The 20,396-nt window shown below is 35.3% G+C and overlaps 1 protein-coding gene across 2 annotated transcripts; it reads right to left on the reverse strand.

Moving 5' to 3' along the window:
* Window positions 1–15,896: 15,896 nt before the first annotated feature.
* On the reverse strand, window positions 15,897–20,055 carry LOC149236444 (inactive poly [ADP-ribose] polymerase RCD1-like). Of its 2 annotated transcripts, none has more exons than XM_089372387.1 (5): window positions 18,793–20,055; window positions 18,346–18,587; window positions 18,120–18,226; window positions 16,229–16,405; window positions 15,897–16,040 (listed from the first exon to the last, which is right to left on the reverse strand). In XM_089372387.1, exons 1-5 carry the CDS (start codon window positions 19,872–19,874, stop codon window positions 15,993–15,995), a joined length of 1,656 nt encoding a protein of 551 aa, XP_089228513.1. In that variant the 5' UTR covers window positions 19,875–20,055; the 3' UTR covers window positions 15,897–15,992. The 2 variants fall into 2 exon arrangements, with proteins under 2 accessions (XP_089228513.1, XP_089228512.1); XM_089372386.1 differs by having other exon boundaries at window positions 15,897–16,136; window positions 18,793–20,050.
* Window positions 20,056–20,396: the final 341 nt, after the last annotated feature.

Raw genomic sequence — 20,396 nt, forward strand, 5'->3', positions numbered from 1 at the left:
TAAGAATTCCCAGCTAAAACAAAAGATTCTTATGGAATTGCACACTTCTCCCTTAGGAGGGCACTCAGGATTTTTAAAAACTTACCACAGGGTTAAGAAGGAATTTTTTTGGGATGGCCTTAAATCAGATATTCAAAAGTTTGTGGTGGAATGTTTGGTTTGCCAACAAAATAAAGTTGAAACAATTAAGACACCAGGTCTATTACAACCTTTATCCATTCCAAGCCAACGTTGGGAGGAGGTTTCAATGGATTTTATCACAGGTTTACCCAAGTCTGAGGGAAAGAGTGTCATCATGGTGGTAGTTGACAGACTTACCAAGTATGCACACTTTTTTGCATTATCACATCCATTTAAAGCCAGTACAGTTTCTACTGCATTTATGGAAACAATTCAAAAGCTACATGGAAACCCAAAGATTATTGTAAGTGACAGAGATCCCATTTTCACTGGAAATTTTTGGACAGAATTATTTTCTTGTCTTGGTACTCAGTTAGCTCATAGCTCATCTTATCATCCTCAATCTGATGGGCAAACTGAGATAGTAAACGAATGTTTGGAAGGATATCTTCGTTGCTTTTTTTCTGATAAACAGACACAATGGGTCAAATGGTTGCCGACTGAATGGTGGTATAACACTTCCTTCCATACAGCAACAAAAATGACCCCATTTATGGCACTTTATGGGTATCAACCACCATCCATCACATCATATTTAAGAGAAAATTCTAAGGTTCAGGCAGTGGAACATCACATCGAACATCAACAACAAGTCCTCCAACTCTTAAAGGATAACCTCGTGTTGGCACAAAATAGAATGAAACAACAGGCAGATCAACATTGCAGTGAAAGAAGTTTTGATGTAGGTGATTGGGTATTCCTACGGCTACAACCATATAAGCAAATGTCCCTAAAGCAAGCTAAGAAGGATAATAAATTATCACCAAAGTATTATGGTCCGTACAAGGTGTTGCAAAAGATTGGTACTATGGCATACAAATTGGAGCTTCCTGTAGCTTCTCAATTGCACCCAGTTTTCCATGTTTCATGTTTAAAGAAGGTTATAGGCGACAAGCTCCCAATTCAAACAATATTGCCAGAACTTGATGAGGAAGGAAAAATTATATTGGAACCGGAAGCAGTCACAGAAACAAGAACTCGACAGCTACGAAATCGATCAATTTCAGAGTATCTTATCAAGTGGAAGAACTTATCCGCTGAAGATTCCACATGGGAGGATGAGAATTTTATGCAGAAGTATTCAGAATTACTCAAGCATTGAGGACAACACCTTTTTGAAGGAGAGGGGCATGTTGGGTCCCTATAATACTAGTGATTACCCCATTACTATTGTAGTTATATCCCTTATTTATATTGTTGTGCCCCTATTACCCCCATGTTGTTATTTCTATGCCCCATAGAATCCCTCTATTGTTATTTTTGTGGCTTTGTATTATTATTGTTAGGTCGGCTGGATTATATTGTGACTCCTTAGACTCCTATATATAGAAAGGAGGTTTTCTCATTTGTATCATCCAAGAATTGTTCATTTATGTAATGTAAAGGATGTTGCCCCCTCGAAGAGGCTAAATTCTAAGGCGTTGATCTATCTTTTCTATCTTTTCTTGAGCCGGTTTCATAACATCTTCACAGTCAATTTGTTAGGTAAGAGTTTAGACAAAAGCTTCATTGCCTTTGGAGCTTCTTTGTAACTCCCTGCCTCCCAAAGTTATGCTGCATTTTTTCATTATGTCTTTGCCTCCAAAAGTTATGTTGCATTTTTTCATTATGTCTTTCCACTGCTTCCTTTTGTCAAGTTATATTATTCTCCAAAGCAATTTCTCCATTTCCAATTCCTTATTTATTTATAAATATGACTTGTTGCTACAAATTTGATATTTGTCTGGCAACATAATGCAAGAGCCTATTGTTCTAATATATATATTTTTTTCAAGACAATCATCTTCACTTTTTGCTAATTTGATCAATATTTTTTGCAAAGTTGTAGAAGACAATTACAGAAGGAAAGTCTGGTAAGCAATTGCAAATGATGGAAGAAATAATAGATGTTGACAGTTACAAATTCAAATTACAATGCATTTTTCCTGGCAACATTGATACTGTCTTAAAAAGAAATGGTCTTTTTAGATTAAATGCATTTTCATATACAATAGGAGATTGTCTATTTGACTCATTCGAAATGCTTCTACATTTTTGTTATAATTCAAATGAACTACGAAATGGGTTAATAGAACATTTTCTTTTTTTCTTAAACAATAATGATGTTGAAGCAATAGAGTCATATGAGTATGAACTAGCACCTAAATTCCTATATGAGTTACATGGAATTAATGGTATTGGTACATATCTTCATAGAATGCATTGTTCTGCATCTACAAATATAAAGGAGTCTGATCGAGGTTTATGGGGCGATACCTTTTGCATACGTTGGTTAGCTAAATGGCTAGATATATCAATTGCAGTTTGGTCATTGACAAGAAAAACAAGATATTTTTTTTTTTAATCAACATGAAAATACAATTCCATATTGCATTCTCTTTCATGATGCAAATCCTGTTAGTGGTCATTATGAACCATTGCTTTACCAAAAGTTTCCAATATGCATTTGCAACCAGTCTAATATCTACCTGTCATCTATTTGCAAAGATATTGAAAGCCATTGGATGCATATTGTAGATAATATGCTTTTAAATGAATTAATGTTCGCAAAGCAAATGACATCTAATTGTGGTGACAGTCTCTTTAATGCAATTTTCTATTTAGTGGCAACAGAATTCGATGCACAGTGTTTGTGACTTTACATTGTCCAATCGTTTTGCAATGCACTTATGCATAAGAATCGAGATGCAATACATTGTTTAGAACAATACCTAGTACTTGATGTGATACACTATGCAATGAATAAAAACTAGCAACAATATCTCATAAATATGGCAATGCCATATGAGAAAGGACAGGTAGAAGGTGGACCATTCTGTTTGCAATGGATATCTGTGATATTCAAAGTCAATATCCAGGTATGGTCCTCTGTTGCTAATAACTTTGTCAGTTACAGTTCTTCTTATTCGACATGCAATCATATTGTTAACATCATGTCATTCAAGACAGATACATCACATATTCACTACCATGCAATGATACAAAAATATGTTCATAATTCTCAACAAGTGTACATGGAAGCAAAAGAGGATTGTAATCAATTGCATCATAAGCATATACTAGGAAAACAACAATGTATATCTCAAGTACATTTTAACAATAATATTGCATTTGAGATAGCATCTCATTTAGAACAAATGCAGCCAACTAAGCATCGTAGGCTCAATTATCACAAACTAAAGCAATTCATACGTACAAAACGCAAATGCACCAATGTACATAACAATGATAACGTTTTTTGTGATAATCATGTACTAGAAAATCAACAACCTAGTTCTTGCATAAGCAACTTTGGTAAGCAATTAGAAATGATGGAAGAAATAATAGATGTTGACAATGACAAATTCAAATTACAATGCATTGTGCCTGACAACATTGATTTTTTTTTACTAGAAAAACAACAATGTATATCTCAAGTACATTTTAACAATAATATTCAATTTGAGCTAGCATCTCATTTAGGACAAATGCGACCAACTATGTTTCGTAGCCTCAATTATCATAAACTGAAGCAATTCATACGTACAAAAAGCAAATGCAGTGATGTAGATAACAATGATAACATCTTTTGTCATAAGCATGTACTCCAAAATCAACAATCTAGTCCTCGCATACATCTCAATAACAAGATTGAATTCGAAATAGCATCTTGCTTACAAAAATTTCCGAGGTGTCATAAGCTTACTTATCACCAAATGAAGCAATTCATACGTATAAGAAGCAAATGCAATGACATATGCAAAAAAGCATCTTCTAATAAGAAGTCAAGAATGAAAAGAAAGAAAGATGCAGTACAGATTTCTATGGAACAAGTCGAAGACACGCCTAGGAATACATGTGCAGTTTGTACCAGATTTCATTTTGCAAAAAAATATCAGATTCTTCATTATAGAGTTGCAAGAAAAGCATATGAATTTGACATTGAACAATAGGACCTTCACCAATGAAAACATATGTGTTGCTTGCAAAAAAGTACTCAAGAATGGAAAGCTTCCACAATTTGCAACACCTAAACAAATAAGACGTCACATTCCATTGCCAACTGTAAATACACTTTCAGATCTAGAAGAAAGACTTGTGTCATTGAGAATTGCATTTGCACAAATTAGACAATGGGGATATAGGCGATCACAAATTGGCTTAACAAGATCAATTATCAATGTACCAATTCATATGGACGTTGTGCAAAAAGCATTGCCACAATATCTAAGTGATACAATGACAATTGCAGTTGCATTAAAAAGACGATTGCAATACAAAAATGCATACCAAACAGGTAAAGTACGTCCAATTATTGTCATGAAAGCATTGAACGAACTATGTTGTAGAAGTCTTTATAAAGCTGAGAACATTTGTATAAATGAGAATTGGGCCCATGTTTTACAAGAGAATAATGAATACATTGTACAAAATTCAAACAGCGACAATGAAAGTGATATAGACAGTGATGCAAATAACGAAGCACCTACTGAAACATTGGTGCATGGATTAATAGAGTCACAATGCATCTACGATTTGCAAGACAAGATTATTGAACTACCACCTGCTGAAGGACAACGACCACTGGGGATTTTCAAGGACAAATATGTAGAAGAAATGAACTTTCCAACATTATTTTATGGCGATGCACGTGATCATGACATCACAAATAGGTTTAGCTACCAAAAAATTGTACAATGGGAATTGTTACAAGCAAGTGGTGACTTCTCATATCATACAACAAATTTGTTTTTCAAGACAATGTGAATAATAATTGATAAAGTGCTTTCTTGCATATGGGTACGAATAAGAAAAGGACAACTAAAAGGTAGGAAAATATTAGCAAAAGATGTCAAGTATCGAGCAAATTTGGAAAAGTTATTGAAATCTGATATTGGATACATAGATTTCAAAAACATTCACATATCTTTTGATCATTTGGAACAAATTAGGAAAAAAATATTTGCAATGATACGACAATTGGGACCTCCAACTGTATTTGTGACATTTACAAGTGCAGAACATCGATGGAAACCATTAATAGACACACTTGTCACATTGTTTAGAAATAAAGCAAGTAAAAATGCTATTGATATATTAGAAGATGATGACATTGACTACCTTATAAGAAAATATCCAGTCATATGTAGCCAGTACTATAGACATAGAATTAATGTTTTAAAGCGAATGATATGTCAAGATACTACATTCTTTGGAAAAATATCTGATTACTATTTCGTAACAGAATTTCAAAATAGAGGAACTGAACATGAACATGGACTGTTATGGATAGAGAATGCTCCAATATATGGAAAACAAAGCAATTCAGAAATTGAGAAGTTTCTTGACAATTACATAACTTGTAATACAGATCATTTGGAGCCAGATGTTGCTAAATTGCATAAACATCACCATACAAGAAGTTGTAAGAAGCAAAAAAATTCAAACTGCAGATACAACTTCCCCATGCCACCAATGAAATCAACAATGATCATCGAGCCAACCAATGCACAAAATAAAAAAATCGTCGAGAAATCAATATCACTTTTGGCATTCTTGGAGCAAACAAACTACAATGATTCAATAACCCATGACAATTTCCTCCTGGAAATAGGACTAACAAAAAGTGAGTACATAGAACTATTACAACATACAATAAAGCAACCAACAATTTTCCTGAAACGAAAACCTTCTCACATTTGGAATAACAGTTTTGCAAAGGCTATGCCTACTTTATGGAATGCAAATACAGATGCAAAATTTGTGCTAAATGCATATGCCACATCATCATATTGTAGTTCATATATGACCAAAATGACAAGTCTATGACAAATGCATTTAGAAGAATACACAAAAAGCATCAGAAAAATGAAATTGATGCTATGCAAATGATTCGTAAACTCAGAAATACATTACTCAATCTGCAATAAATGAAGCTCAACAAGCAGTGCATATAGCACTTTCATTGCCATTGAGTTGTAGTTCAAGGGAATGTATATTCATAAACACATCTCCAGTTGATGAACACACATTTATGCTTAAACCGCCTATTCTTTTGAAACAAGAACCTGATGATTCAGAAGATGTTATGTGCCATTCCATTATTGACTACTACATTGGATGCCCAAGTTCCATTAGAAAAATCTGCCTTGCAGAATTTGTATCAAATTACAGGAAAGATGGAACACCCATATCTAAAATGAAAAAACCAAATGTTATACGATTTGTCAAATATAACAAACACAATGATATTGAAAACTTCTGTCGAGAGAAATTATTATTATATATGCCATTTGAAAATTTGGAAAATACATTGAAACAAGAATTGCCTACGTGGGTCTGTGCATATACATTACATGAAAAAACAATTATAGCCAATGAAGCCAAATTTACATATAACAACAATCCAACATGGGGTGATTTAGAGACTGCAACAAATGAGAAAATTAGTTCTTTGAATACTAACCAAATGAATATGCGAAACCAAGAGAACAGTTTCCATTATGAAGAATATGATTTGCAATCGGACTTGCAATTTCCAAAACAGTTTGAAATTAAGAAAAAAATCAATCTTGGATTTCAAATTACTGCCCATCCATTTTTAATGGAGAACAATGAGTATTACAAACTTAGAAGAATGTTCAACAAAGAGCAACAAGCAATTGTAAAAGGCGTTGCAATTAAAAAAAAAAAAACCCCAAGGAACCAATTTACATTTTTATTACAAGTGGAGCAGGCGTAGGTAAAACACTCACAGCAAAAGCAATTTTCCAAATGCTTATACAAATTTATGATTCACAAAACACAACTGATCCTATGACACCAAAAGGTCTAATATTAGAATACACAGGAAAGGCTGCATATAATGCAGGTGGAACAACAATCCATTCTGCATTGCTAATGCCTTTTAACAAGTCTCATCTGTTCCCACTCAGCAAAGAAGTATTGGACAACTTATCAAAGCTATATCAAGAATTGCAGCTAGCTTTCATAGATGAGGTATCGATGATTGGTAGTCAGTTCTTATATTCCATTGACAATAGATTCAGAAACATAAAACATGTCCAAACCAAATACTTTGGCAACACTGACATCATATTTTGTGGTGATTTCTATCAAGCACAACCTATTCAAGGCTCTCTTATTTTTGAACAACCAAGAATCAACAATCAAACAATAACACATGATTTCTAGAAGGATAATGTCAAGTGCTTCCAATTGCATATGACTATGCGTCAAACAAATGAGAGATTCATATCAGTTTTAAATAGAATGCGAACAAATTGTCAAACATCTGATGATATAACATATATGAATACAAGTTGCATGCGCCCTGTACCAAATGATCCGAAATTTCCCTATTTATTTTACAAAAACAAAGATGTTGCAATGCATAACAAGAAAATGTTGATGCTCATGCCTGGAAAAGAAATTTTAATTAATGCAATTGATGAAAATGAGGAGAATAAGGACAATTTCCCAACACATCAACATACAGCTATTTTGCCTTTGCAACTTCTGATAAAGTTGAACATGTTAGTTGAAATGTATGCTTGCAATTATGATGCACGAGATGGGCTAGTAAATGGTGCAGATGGAATAGTTAAATCATATACCCATACAGATAAGGTCGATGTTCTATGGATTAAGTTCCACGACCCTAATATTGGTCATCGAAAATCTAGAGAACTGGCTCATTTGTATACTTCAGACATAGCACATAATTGGACACCAATATTGCGAATATCAAAAGCAATGCCTATCACATCAAAGATGGCCCAGTTGAAAATACAGAAGCAATTTCCAATTCAACTTGCATGTGCACGCACAATACATAGATCACAAGTCTTAACCTTGGATAGGCTTGCATTCGACCCTACTGGAGTACAAGTGCATGGCCTAGTATACACAGCACTATCACGTGTCAGAAACATAGAATCATTGTATTTGCTTAATCCTCTTAAAGACAATAATTTTAAGGTTAAGAAAAAAGTAAATTGTGAAATGCAACGTTTGCAAACCACTGCAAAATGGCAATTAGAATATGACTCTTCATCAATACAATCATTGCGATCCATTTTTATTCTTTCATTGAACACTCGTAATCTTCATGCACATCTTACTGACATATGCAATGATTATGACACAATGCAATCTGATATCTTATGCTTACAAGAAACACATATGTCATTGTGTATGCAAAATGAATATTTCAAAAATTTCAATTGCATCTCAAGTTGCATTAAGCATGGAGTAATGATATTGGTAAAGAAAAATACCATTATCCTTGAACATACCCTTTTTGAAGAGAAACTTGTAGAAGCATTGCTCGCAAAAATAAAAGTTCACGGATTACAAATTGCAGTCCTCAATATATATGCATCGCCACATGCAAATGTAAACAATATTTTGAATGTCATTGAAAAATCTTTATGCCACTTTGATCTAAACAATATCATAGTTATATTAGGGGACTTCAATATTGATATGCTACATTGCAATCAAAAAACAAAGCAGCTAGAAACCTACATGGAAAACTGCAATCTTCATTTCCTTATTGACAAAACTAATACCATGCATAAATCATTCATTGACCATGTTTGGGCCAATCTAGCTAATATAAAATATAGAATTTTCATATTGGATACATATTGGTCTGATCATGATACAATATCTCTTGTCCTTGAGCTATGATATACACATGAAACAGTTTACAAAATTGCAAATTTTGACATTCTTGCAATACCTCATTGTTTTTACCATTTCTATTTTACTAAAGCATATTACAATATTCTTTTTGTACTAAACCAAATAATAACACTATACATACTATGCATTCTATCGTACATTTACATATATGACCTCATATATTCATCAATGCAAATTATGCCAATGAAACGCTTTTCAATTAAGCAACACAAGCATCCTATCATAAATTTCCAGATATGACCTCATCTATTTATGAATGCAGATTGTACCAGTAAAACCTTTTTCAATTGAACAAAACGACCAAGAAAAAAAACAACAACATGGAACATAAACAAACAGAGTATATTCTTCTTGCCTTTCCTTTCCTATGGATCTTATGTTCTTGTTCACTTTTTACTTTTATATGTTATTTTAATTTGCACTGAATATATCTTACTATTCTATAACATAGCATAAATCTTGAAAGAGGAAAAGAAACATTTGAAGAAATAGAATGCATAACCCAATTAGAAAGGGCAATCCAACCACTTGTTTTGCAAAGGTATGACTATGACAACTATACAAATATGCTAATTTGTATTTAGAATATTAATGTTTACTATATATGCATTCTATTTTTACATATGTATGGTTCTATGGTTTTAATGTTCTTGTTCACTTTTTAGTTCTATATGCTCTTTCAAATTGAACAAATATATGCCGCTATTCTATAACATAGCATAAATTCTGAAAAAAGGAAAAGAAACAATTGAAGAAATAGAGGGCATAACTCAAATAGAAAAGGCAAGCCAACCGCTTGTTTTGAAAAGGTATGTCTATGACAACTATACAAATATGCTATTTTCTATTTAGAATATTAATGTTTATTATATATGCATTCTCTTTTTACATATGTATATTTAAATCTATATAAAATAGAAAATGTTGGACGAGTGGAGAAAGCACTTGTAGTAAGTCCCCTCAGACAATGCAGCAAGAAGACATGTACAGGTTAGATATCATAATTTGTTTATTAATTTCTTATCACAAAATACATGTGATAATATCCACATCATATTGAAATGTGCATTTACTTGTGTCAGTCCAACTGAAACAATCACAACAAAACTGGATTCAATAAATGTACAAAATGATACATCAAAAAGGTATGCATATGAAACACAACATTGTAATCTATTTATACTTATTCAGTTTTTAGGAGAAACATAGCATTGTAGAAATGTTTATAGCAGTATCTAACTAAGCAATTTTTATAGGCAAAAACAGAAAAGAAACAATATTCAAAGCATCAAAGTCAACGTTCATGACTGAACTTAACACAGATGTAGTAAACAATCTCAGAAAACTAACTACATCTACCTATGCTGTAAGTATAACAATAATGGTGTTTTTACTAGCTTTGCATTTCCCATGTAATAACGTAGATTAACGTTTAAATATTTTATAAACAGGTCGAAGGTATTATGATGGCAACAAATCCATATTGAACTCCTTTCAAACCTGTTTGTGCAATTTGTAACTCCCCAGTCAATTCATCCATAGCGATAACCAATGTGACAATTTTCTGTTCACAATGCAATGATAATTGCCCTTTCATCTACAAGCATTGTATAAATGCTGTAATAGAATCCATTACAAATAACTTTGTACAGTGCATTATCAGGGAACCCTTATTACATGACTTACTTCCTGATCTAAAAGTAATGTCATATGAGGCATATTTGCAACAGAAAGCTACCACTGTATACATGTTACGTGACTTCAAAATTCACAGCAAGTTCACACTCAATGAAGATAGTGAACTATTACATGTCGACTAACAAATGGAAGGTACATCAACATATGCCTTAACATTTTTTGTCTCAAATATGTCCTCTCTTCAATCCACAATGTTATCATTTTATTATAACTAACTATTTGTTATACAGATTACAAAATCCAGGAACATGGCAGCCTTTACGTACACATCAAATGCAAAAGTGATATGAATATGTTTCTTCCGATTATGGTCTTGCTATAATAGAACTATTTAACTTGCAATTTCCACTCATTTACCAAGAAAATGTACTTTCAATATTTTAAATTCCATTGCTACTTCAAACCGCGAAGAGAAGATTTTAAATTTCTATTGTCGCTTCACATTTTAGTCCTAATGAGCTTGTTGTAAGCCATCTTGTTATGTTAGTTTTTGTTTCTTGGGTAATGTGGGTAAGGGTTCAGGAAAGAAGGATGGAAAGTCTTTATGCATGTGTGTTTGTACTGTTTCTGTTTCTATCCTGTATTTCAAATGAAAGGCATTCTACAACATGCCAACATGAGGTATTAATTCACATGGACTTACCAAAATGAGGTATGACAAGAGGAGTAAGTCGTCTTCAGGGACTCATGGAAATCTGTTACTCGGAACGGGTATATGTTACCTAGGACTATGCCCCGTTTCTAATTGTCTACCGAAGCTTGCAATATATTCGTGAGTATTCATTGATTTAAAACAGGGAGTGCGCTATTGCTTTACCAATTGACGTCCATAATTAAGTTGTGCCTCAATGTGTGGGTTGCATGGCCAATTTAGGACACATCATTTATATTTTCAATGACCGTCAGATGTGGCCACAACCAGCTCAGGGCGGATATAGTCTTTGGTTTTTTCTTGCTTCATTCATTCATTGATTCATCAACTGAACTATTCTTTAATTTAATTTAGAATAAATTAATATTGGATGATTGTAAGATGACAGCGAACAATTTTAGCAAAATATTTTTACATTTTAACATGTTCTTTGTGTTTTTTTATTTATTTCATTCATTGATTGCTCAACTTCACCTTTGTGTTCTTTTTTACTTCATTCATTCATTGGTTAAGCAACTTCATATTTGTTAATTTATAATAGTATTATTTGTTAATTTATATAGTATAAATTAATATTTGGAAAGCGTCATGGATAGTATTATTTGTTAATTTATAATAGTATAAATTAATATTTGGAAAGTGTACCATGACAGTTGAAAAATTGTTATATAGGCAAATTCAGGATTGAAATTTTGGTTAAAAGAGTCAATTATTAATCCTCATTTACCATAGATAAATAAAATTTTATTTAAATATAAAAATTTTGTATTGATTTAAATTTTAACAATATATGAATTTTATAATAAATAAAATGATTTAAACGAATTTAAAAAAATGAATATCAACATTGCATATCACTGTAATCCAACAATTATAACAATACTACCTTTTGTATTTATATTTTTTGCTCCATCTTGAAAAGTTCTGTGTTTGGTTCAAATTATATCATTGAATACAGCAAATGCAACCTCACATGAGCAATAATTTCATATCTACTGCTGCTGATTGCGAACGCCAAAGGTTCTATAGATTGATTAAAGATGGTGATTATTATCAAGTAAAGTTAAATGACAAATTGTATATTGAATCAATTACTCATTTGTGTTTCTTCCTATGTTATGCCTGAAAGCTATGAAGTTCTGGAGGTGGTATTTCTTATTTGTTTTTTTTCCCAATTTTCCCTAGTTTCAGATACATACACTGAAATGCTACATTGGGAGTGCGCTATTGCTTTACCAATTGACGTGCATAGTTAAGTTACACCTGAATATGTGGGTGGTGTGGCCAAGGACACATCATTTATATTTTCAATGACCGGATGTGGCATGACCAGAGCAGGGAGGATGTAGTCTTTGTGTTTTTTTGTTCATTGATTCATCAACTCAACTATTGTTTAATTTAATTTAGAATAAATTAATATTGGATGATTGGAAGATGATAGCGATCAATCTTAGCAAAATATTTTTACATTTTAACATGTTCTTTGTGTTTTTTTAATTGCATATTACTGTAATAACACATCATTTATATTTTCAATGACAGGATGTGGCCACAACCAGCTGAAGGAGGATTTAGTCTTTGTGTTTTTTTGCTTCATTCATTGATTGATTCATCAACTCAACTATTATTTAATTTAATTCAGAATAAATTAATATTGGATGATTGGAAGATGATAGCAATCAATTTTAGCGAAATATTTTTACATTTTAACACGTTCTTTGTGTTTTTTACATTGCATATTACTGTAATACAACAATTTGCATGACAAACAATTTACATGACAATAGACAAACAATTTACAGGACAATATTACTGTAATACAATAATTTACATGAATGAGATTCATAACGAGCATTGTATATCGTGTAAAATTAATTAATACTGTATTACAACAGTTTACATGAATGAGATTCATAACCAGCGTTGTATATCATGTGAAATTAATTAATATTTTTACAAATACATCTTTTACAATTTACATGAATGAGATTCATAACCAGCCTTGTATAACTGAATGGATTCGGTTATATCAATATGAGTTTTACATTTCGCATTTATGGTAGGTTTATCTGGTATGCAAGTTTCGGCACTTTATTGGTGGACTTCCTGCATTGGAATGTTTGATGGGGTTGTGCACAGGACAGCTTTGTGGCTCCGGGGCATAGCTCAGGATTTGCTCTCGTTCACAATACAAACTATACTGAAATGGATTTGCTCTCGTTCACAATACAAACTATACTGAAATGTAGGTACCAGATCTAACACCAGAACAGAAATCCCTGACGCTCTGGGGCTTACTATGGTTAGCAAAGAAGATACCACTGGATCAAATTTATATCTATGGAGACTTGAAGGCTCCCATCAATGACATCCTGGGCCAGACCATTTTTGCGCACCCCAATCTCAACTGTTGGGGATCGTATTTCGCAACTTAAACAGACATTCCAGTCCGTTTCTTTCCGGCACTTCTTCTGGGGTTCGAACACGGAGGCGGAGGGTCTATCTAAAGAGGGTCTACGGCACATCTTCTGGGAATCGAACAGGGAGGCGGATGGTCTATCTAAAGAGGGTCTACGGCACATCTTCTGGGAATCAAACAACGAGGCGGATGGTCGATATAGCTTTATTGAGGAAGATACAATACGGGAGGAGGGCGTGCTGCCACTCGACTAACTGAGATTTTAGTTTTCATTGTGTTTACATATCAAACTGTCTTGGAAATATAGCTAAATGTCTTTAGTATGTGGCTGTTATAGTTTTGGGGGACATGTTTTTTCTGTGGATGGGGTCTCTGTTTTCTCTCTCCGATTGTTTTTTCTGTCGATGGGGACTCTGTTTTCTCTCCCCGATTTTTGTCGTGGATATCTTGCTATATTTTGAAACATGTACTTGACTTTATATATCAATATAAAACCAGCGTACTTGACCATATATATCAATATAAAGCCAGCGATTTTTTTTTACGACAAAATCTTCCAATTCTCCTGGTACTCCAACCAAAAAAGACCAAATCTCCTAATTGCCATCGAATTTAGGAATAACTCAAAATAACTCCTTATTACCATCGAATTTAGGAATAACTCAAAATAATGTACAAATAAGTAAACCCATACTCTATCACTCGACCATATCCATTCAGATTAAAGAATGAAACCAAAATTGGATAATATTTGAATAAGAATGACCATGATTAAAAACCAAAGGTTTGTAAGCAAACGTGTTTAGTTAATAGCCGAGCGTTACCTGGGGAACAGGGGTGGAATTCAATACCAAGGCTTTGCGGAGTATAATTATAACATTGTAACGTGGTCCTCCGCGTCAAAACAAGACGGGTTTGTTAAGGATGGTTACGTTTTAACTGTAGAGTTTGTTTGGGGTTGAAGCAGTTCGACCCATGTGCTTCTTGTATAAATCACAATTTTGCACAAGTGGAGGGGGGACCGTTGGCTCTATGGAGGGTTGAAATTTTGATTAAAGATGTGCCGCCATGGTTCTTGTAAATGTTACCCCGTAGTGTTTGGCCGTTGCCCCATAAAGGTGTAGCAGAATTTCGGTGAAGATGGTTTTGATTGCATCCAACTGTTTCCAGGCTTGAGTTGTTGAAGTCTATGTTGCATTTATGTTTGGAATATTGCATATTTTCAGGTTGCTGTTTGATTCTGAATTGATTGAAACACATGTATGAATGCAGTAGCCATTGATTCCAATGACGATATCAATTGCAAAATTGTATGAACGTGGTGTTATGGTAATCAAAATGAATGAAACACATGTATGAATGCAGTAGCCATTGATTCCAATGACGATATCAATTGCAAAAATTGTATGAACGCGGTGTTATGGTCAATTGGCTACGTTAAGTTTGATATTATTGCAGGGGCTTATGTGTCACTGCACCAGAAAGAATTTCTTTGAACATTGTAACGAGTACAAGCATAAGATAGAGCTTTATGTTATATAGACAGGACAAATATTTAAAACTTAATACCTCATTCAAAGATAAAAGCCATCACCGGATACAGCGAAAAACCTTTTTGCATTCAGTCAGGCATACACCCTCTCCCTACGTCAGATATGACGATAGCAGTGGTCAAGAATGTTGGAGGTAGACAAGTCGACTCCTTGTAGACCGCATACAGCATATTTAGAGATAATTATAACATTAATATAACCAACTTACGGAGCAGTTTAGTAGACAGTTCAATGCAGGCCAGCAATGAGCAATTTAACCACTGATCAAAGAAAAGATGCAAGGGATTGAAAATGAACCAATTACACTGTATTCCTCAAATTTTATAGCACAATCATTTGGATTCAAAATCCAAGAAATAAATGGAGCAGTCCTTCCAAAAACGTCAGTCATGCAATTCAAGACTGCCCCACTAAATGGCTTCCCTATCTATCACAAGCAAGTTACATAACGCACTTTTGTACCTCTTGATAATGCCCACTGTCAAGATATGCCTGCCCCACTAAATGGCTTCCCTATCTATCACAAGCAAGTTACATAACGCACTTTTGTACCTCTTGATAATGCCCACTGTCAAGATATGCCTCTGGAACGGGGAGTAAAATTCTAGAATCCCCAAAATTGATACAAAATCGTTTTCCAATTTTCCGTGGAAAAGATGAAGTTAGATTTAACGTCACACCCCTCATGACCTAAACAGAGATTAAGTTCTGAATCCCATCAAATCCATCCTGGAACAGTTTTTGCAAATGTGAAGAATCATGGATTTCTGCAAGTTAAATGGTATGTCGAAGGCATCTGAGCTCAATTTCTACGGACAGGGCATATCTTTTCCTTCATAGAAGATACCACCTGGCCTCGAAACATTTTAATGACCGAAATAAGCAATTTATCTCCAGTATTCGCTCTTACCTTTCTTATGAGATCTTCTCGACTAATTTTACCTTCCTGGAAAACCATAGTATAAGTTTGCTTATGACCTCGTCTTCTGAAATAAAAAAGGCTCCATTCTAATAGAAATATGGAAGGGGGAAATTTACCTTGTAACTGGCGTATTGACGTTTCATTAAACTAACACTTGAAGAAGATAGGAATTTTTCAATAATAGAAAAAAGCTTTGGAAATGACATCCAAGCAGAACTAGGCACTCGTGCATTCCCCTGCATTTTTAGGGTTGCTTCCTTGATCAAAGGAGGACAAAGCTGCTGGTCACCATCCTGTGGAAAATAAGCCGAGTAAGTGTTTTATTCGCAAGGAAAAGATGCAAGAGTTAAAGAGCAAACGATATACATAAACAACTTACAGTCTAAGCTAACAAACACAGAGCGAAGTGTTGAACGGTACTCAGCGTAGCACAAATAAACAAACTACCATCTAAACTAATGAAAAATGTCAGCAAAGAGCTTGGAACGCTAAAGGAGAATAGTCTATCTTCCATCACCATCTTCTTAACATGCACAAGCATTAAATTCGGAGAATATTGTGACACCACATCGCATTAAGGGGATCAAAGGTAACCTCCACGGCCGGAAAAGTCCCTGGCACTAATCTGGTTTCATGTGAATCTGGCTTAAGCTGAAGAGGGTAACAACACTAGCAGATGGTAAACTGGACTTAAGGCTGTTGCATCAATTTCTGTGCCCAAGGTCTTTTCCCAACTTCTTTTAATAACCTGAAAATTAGAGATGCTAATGTAGAAAACCAAACCTGGTTCCGGGGAAGAGTAGGCCACTTGTGAAGCCATGGTTCTTGGACTAACCCAACAACGACTATCACAACCACCAGAGTGTGGACAAAACTCCCAAAGCTGCCAGTCCATTTTTGGGAGAGGAAATTTTTGAAAAGATGGGAAATATCTCTGGGAGATGATATATATCATCAAGGACTCAGAAGTTAGGAGAATGAGACAGAAGGGCATGAGAACTAAGAGGGACAGGTCAGTAGAAATACGACCCTTTGGTGGTGAGCCACTGAGCAATATCAAAACTTGGCACCAAGTAATATCGTAACTTGGCTGGCGCTATCATGTTACTTAGTGCAGTATGACTGAATCAACATAATAGCACCTCCTCGAATACCCTCAAATAGCTATTACTCCAGTTCTAGTGGCTCGATTAATGGAGGCATATTAATCACGGTTACTGTGTTCATAACAAAATAAATAAAATCACATATAATACATAATATTTAAATTTAAATGGCGGGTAGGAGTGCCCATCAAATTTATACCCTAGAAGAGGTTCAATTATGGGATAGCAGAGCAAAATTCAATTCAGATACTACTCTTTTCGGGGCAAAGTTAAGGCTTGGGTCACCTCTAAAGGAGAAAAATGAAACACAAAGGACAGTAACGGTGAGTGCAAGACAATCACAGAAGAGGTTAAATGACAGTATAGCAAGATCAAATTCAGAGATTACTCTGTCAAGGCCGCAAGTTAAGGTTTGGATAACTCATACAAACCAAACAGAAATTAAAATTTCTTTAGAGGGAGACATCTATCCCAAGTCCCCCAAGTTCACGAGCAGGTATCAGACAGGAAACAAAACAAAACAAAAGAGGCATTACTAATATGGAGAAGGCACCTGTCCCTTGTCCCCTAAAATTTCACAAGTAGGCATCAGTCTCCCTTTCGAGCCCACGGGAGAGATGGAACATGTAAGCAATAGCTAGTTACTTAGCCTTTTCTAGACATTCTGAGATCGGGTAAAATTAAAAGCCAGCGAGACAGATTTCAGTTGGAGAATTATTTGATTATGTAACTCAAGCGTATAGCTGAGGAAAATGTACAATATTTTGATTCTGTCGGAGACCAAATTCATTTTTCTTCTACAATATATAACTGCATGTCCACTATTGAGAGCTCCACAAGATATGAGTGCATATTGACCACTCTGCATTTCATAGCTACACTGCAAAGAAAGAAATCTTACAATCTCGCATGCTGCTCCAGAGTATGCCTGACCATTACACAAGGAACATTTAGGGCTTCTGGGGACACTAGTTATGCCTTGATTTGCCTTCAATTTAGACCAATATGCTGCAAATATACAAGCAATAAATAGCCGATGCGTCTTATTTCAGCCACAAAATAACAACCAGAAAACATATAACGCTTGAACACTAGTTCACTCTGTAGAATGGAGATGAGATGATTACCACGTAATGGCGGAGGAACTCTAAAGCTGACAACGTATTCTGGCAATATATGCGTGTTCATGTGGGTACTCCAAACAATGTAGCGCTTCGGATTTTTAAGATCATCTACACCGGTATCGAATTCTTCACTGCTGGGATGAAACTGTTGTGAACCATGCTTGACCTGCTCTATATTCCCCATTATCACACGGCACAACACCATGTGTTGTTCTCCAATTTTGTCAACATCCGAGTACGCTGCACTGCAGGATGGTGAATAAAAGATCATTCTTCAGAATTTTGCAATGTCAATGCAGAAAATCCCAAAAACAAATTATACTAAAATTGAACAAGATACAATTGAAGGCTCAAGTAGATGTGTTTATACTCGATGCAGAAAATCCCAAAAATAAACTATACTAAAATTGAACAAGATACAATTGAACGCTCATGTAGATGTGCTCATACCTAATATAGGCACAATTTTCAGGTGCAAGATAGACACCAATGCCATACGCTGCGCCATGTTTTGGCGTTTTGGGATGGCCGAAGCCGTAGAGTATAATGCCGGAAATGGCCTTGTTAGAGGTGTCATGCCAAGCATACCTCATGTTGGCATTACCACAGGCGGACTTTCTTGCAACATCTTCCGCATGCCTTCGAAATGTCTGCGATCGAGCCTGTCCTGACACGGTCCTATAGATGCCCACAATAGTCGTTAATGCCGCAAGCGTCCGAAGCCCACCTAGGAACCGGTCTTGCACTGCAACAAACTCTTTGTCACCATCCTCCAATTTAATCATCAAATTGTTGCTCTTCTTACTGCCAAAAATTGAACCCGACTCCAATTCCAGGGAAGCGCTGCTAGAAGCTCCGGAGTAGGAAACGCCAAAAGTACCGCATTCTGGAAATTGAGCTTCATCACATAGTTGAAAATGATCTTCCCCCGGAACGATATCGCCGGAACCCTGTTCCAGAGTACTCTCCGACTCAGACATATAACCCTGTTCCAGTGTACCCTCCGACTCAGACTTAACAAGTGTGGGTTTTTCATTCTTATTACTTGTAATTCCTTCACATTCTCCAGTTTGCAAGTGTTTCCCAAGGCAAATTTTGATGTCAAAAGAGGGATTCCCCTGGCAGAAAACCCTTGGAAAAAAGCACTTCCCGTGGATATCAATCCAAGCTATCCATGTGTGAAACCCATCGCTCAAATCAATCCGTGACATGCGAAGGAAGTCAACCAGATAAGAAGAAGAGGAACCGCGCATGGCAATCTCTATTGCAGTTTTGCCATTTTGGAAACCTTGTTTCAAAAAGCATACGGTTTCCCAAGGGAAATCAACCCACTCCCCCTTGCATAAGTACATAAATCGGGCTGGAATACCGCTTTTTCTAAAATTATTGTAGTTTTCCACAACCACCATTGCAGAACAGCAGGAGAGAGGCTGGTCACATTTGGCTCGCTTTGCGTGGGTAGATTGTCTGGTATACATACATGGCCTTCGCCTCAATTGGGCTCTATCGACGAATGATCTTTTCGCATCCATTAAATCATACAAATCAACAACTCGTCGGTAAAATTCCTTATAACATGAGAATGGAGCAGAAGGTGCTGTTATTCAATTTGAATAGCACAGAGAAGAGGATCGATATCAATTTGAATTGCAGAGGGAAGAGAAGCGATATAAATCAGGAGCGCCCAACCCATTTTGCTTAGCGGTGGACACGCCGACACTGGAAGGGAGGAGAAACGGTGGGCGGCCGCGGTGTAGGTGTTAGTGTTTGGCTGTTTCACCCAACCGACCAATGAATGTATATTATATGTCAATTTTCTCAGAGGAGTGTCGCTTTCTTTCTTGCGCCCAAAGAAATCGTGGAACCGTTAGCCGCCATTTTATGCAGACTCTGCGATCATTCCATTCATCTCCACCTCCACACGCGTCAAACGATGTGGATTTGGGCGGGCGTTTACTTCGTCTCGTGCGTTGCGTTACGTGGGTTTTTTTCCTTGCATCACAAGTAATAGAGAATTCTTTTCCAACCCGCTTTCGACAAACTTTTCATCCCAA

Source organism: Pinus tabuliformis, chromosome 8 (genome assembly GCF_031772625.1).
Source record: "Pinus tabuliformis cultivar Carrire ecotype Pingquan chromosome 8, CPIR1, whole genome shotgun sequence".
Taxonomy (NCBI): Eukaryota; Viridiplantae; Streptophyta; class Pinopsida; order Pinales; family Pinaceae; genus Pinus; species Pinus tabuliformis.

Bases quoted from the DNA above. Each gene is read 5' to 3' on its own strand.
- LOC149236444 (XM_089372386.1), bottom strand. From the start codon at position 19,874: ATGGATGCGAAAAGATCATTCGTCGATAGAGCCCAATTGAGGCGAAGG. The intron at 18,227-18,345 runs GTAATCATCTCA...GTATATTTGCAG, and splicing joins AGTTCCTCCGCCATTACGTG to CATATTGGTCTAAATTGAAG. The intron at 16,137-16,228 runs GTAAATTTCCCC...ATGGTTTTCCAG, and splicing joins GTCAATACGCCAGTTACAAG to GAAGGTAAAATTAGTCGAGA.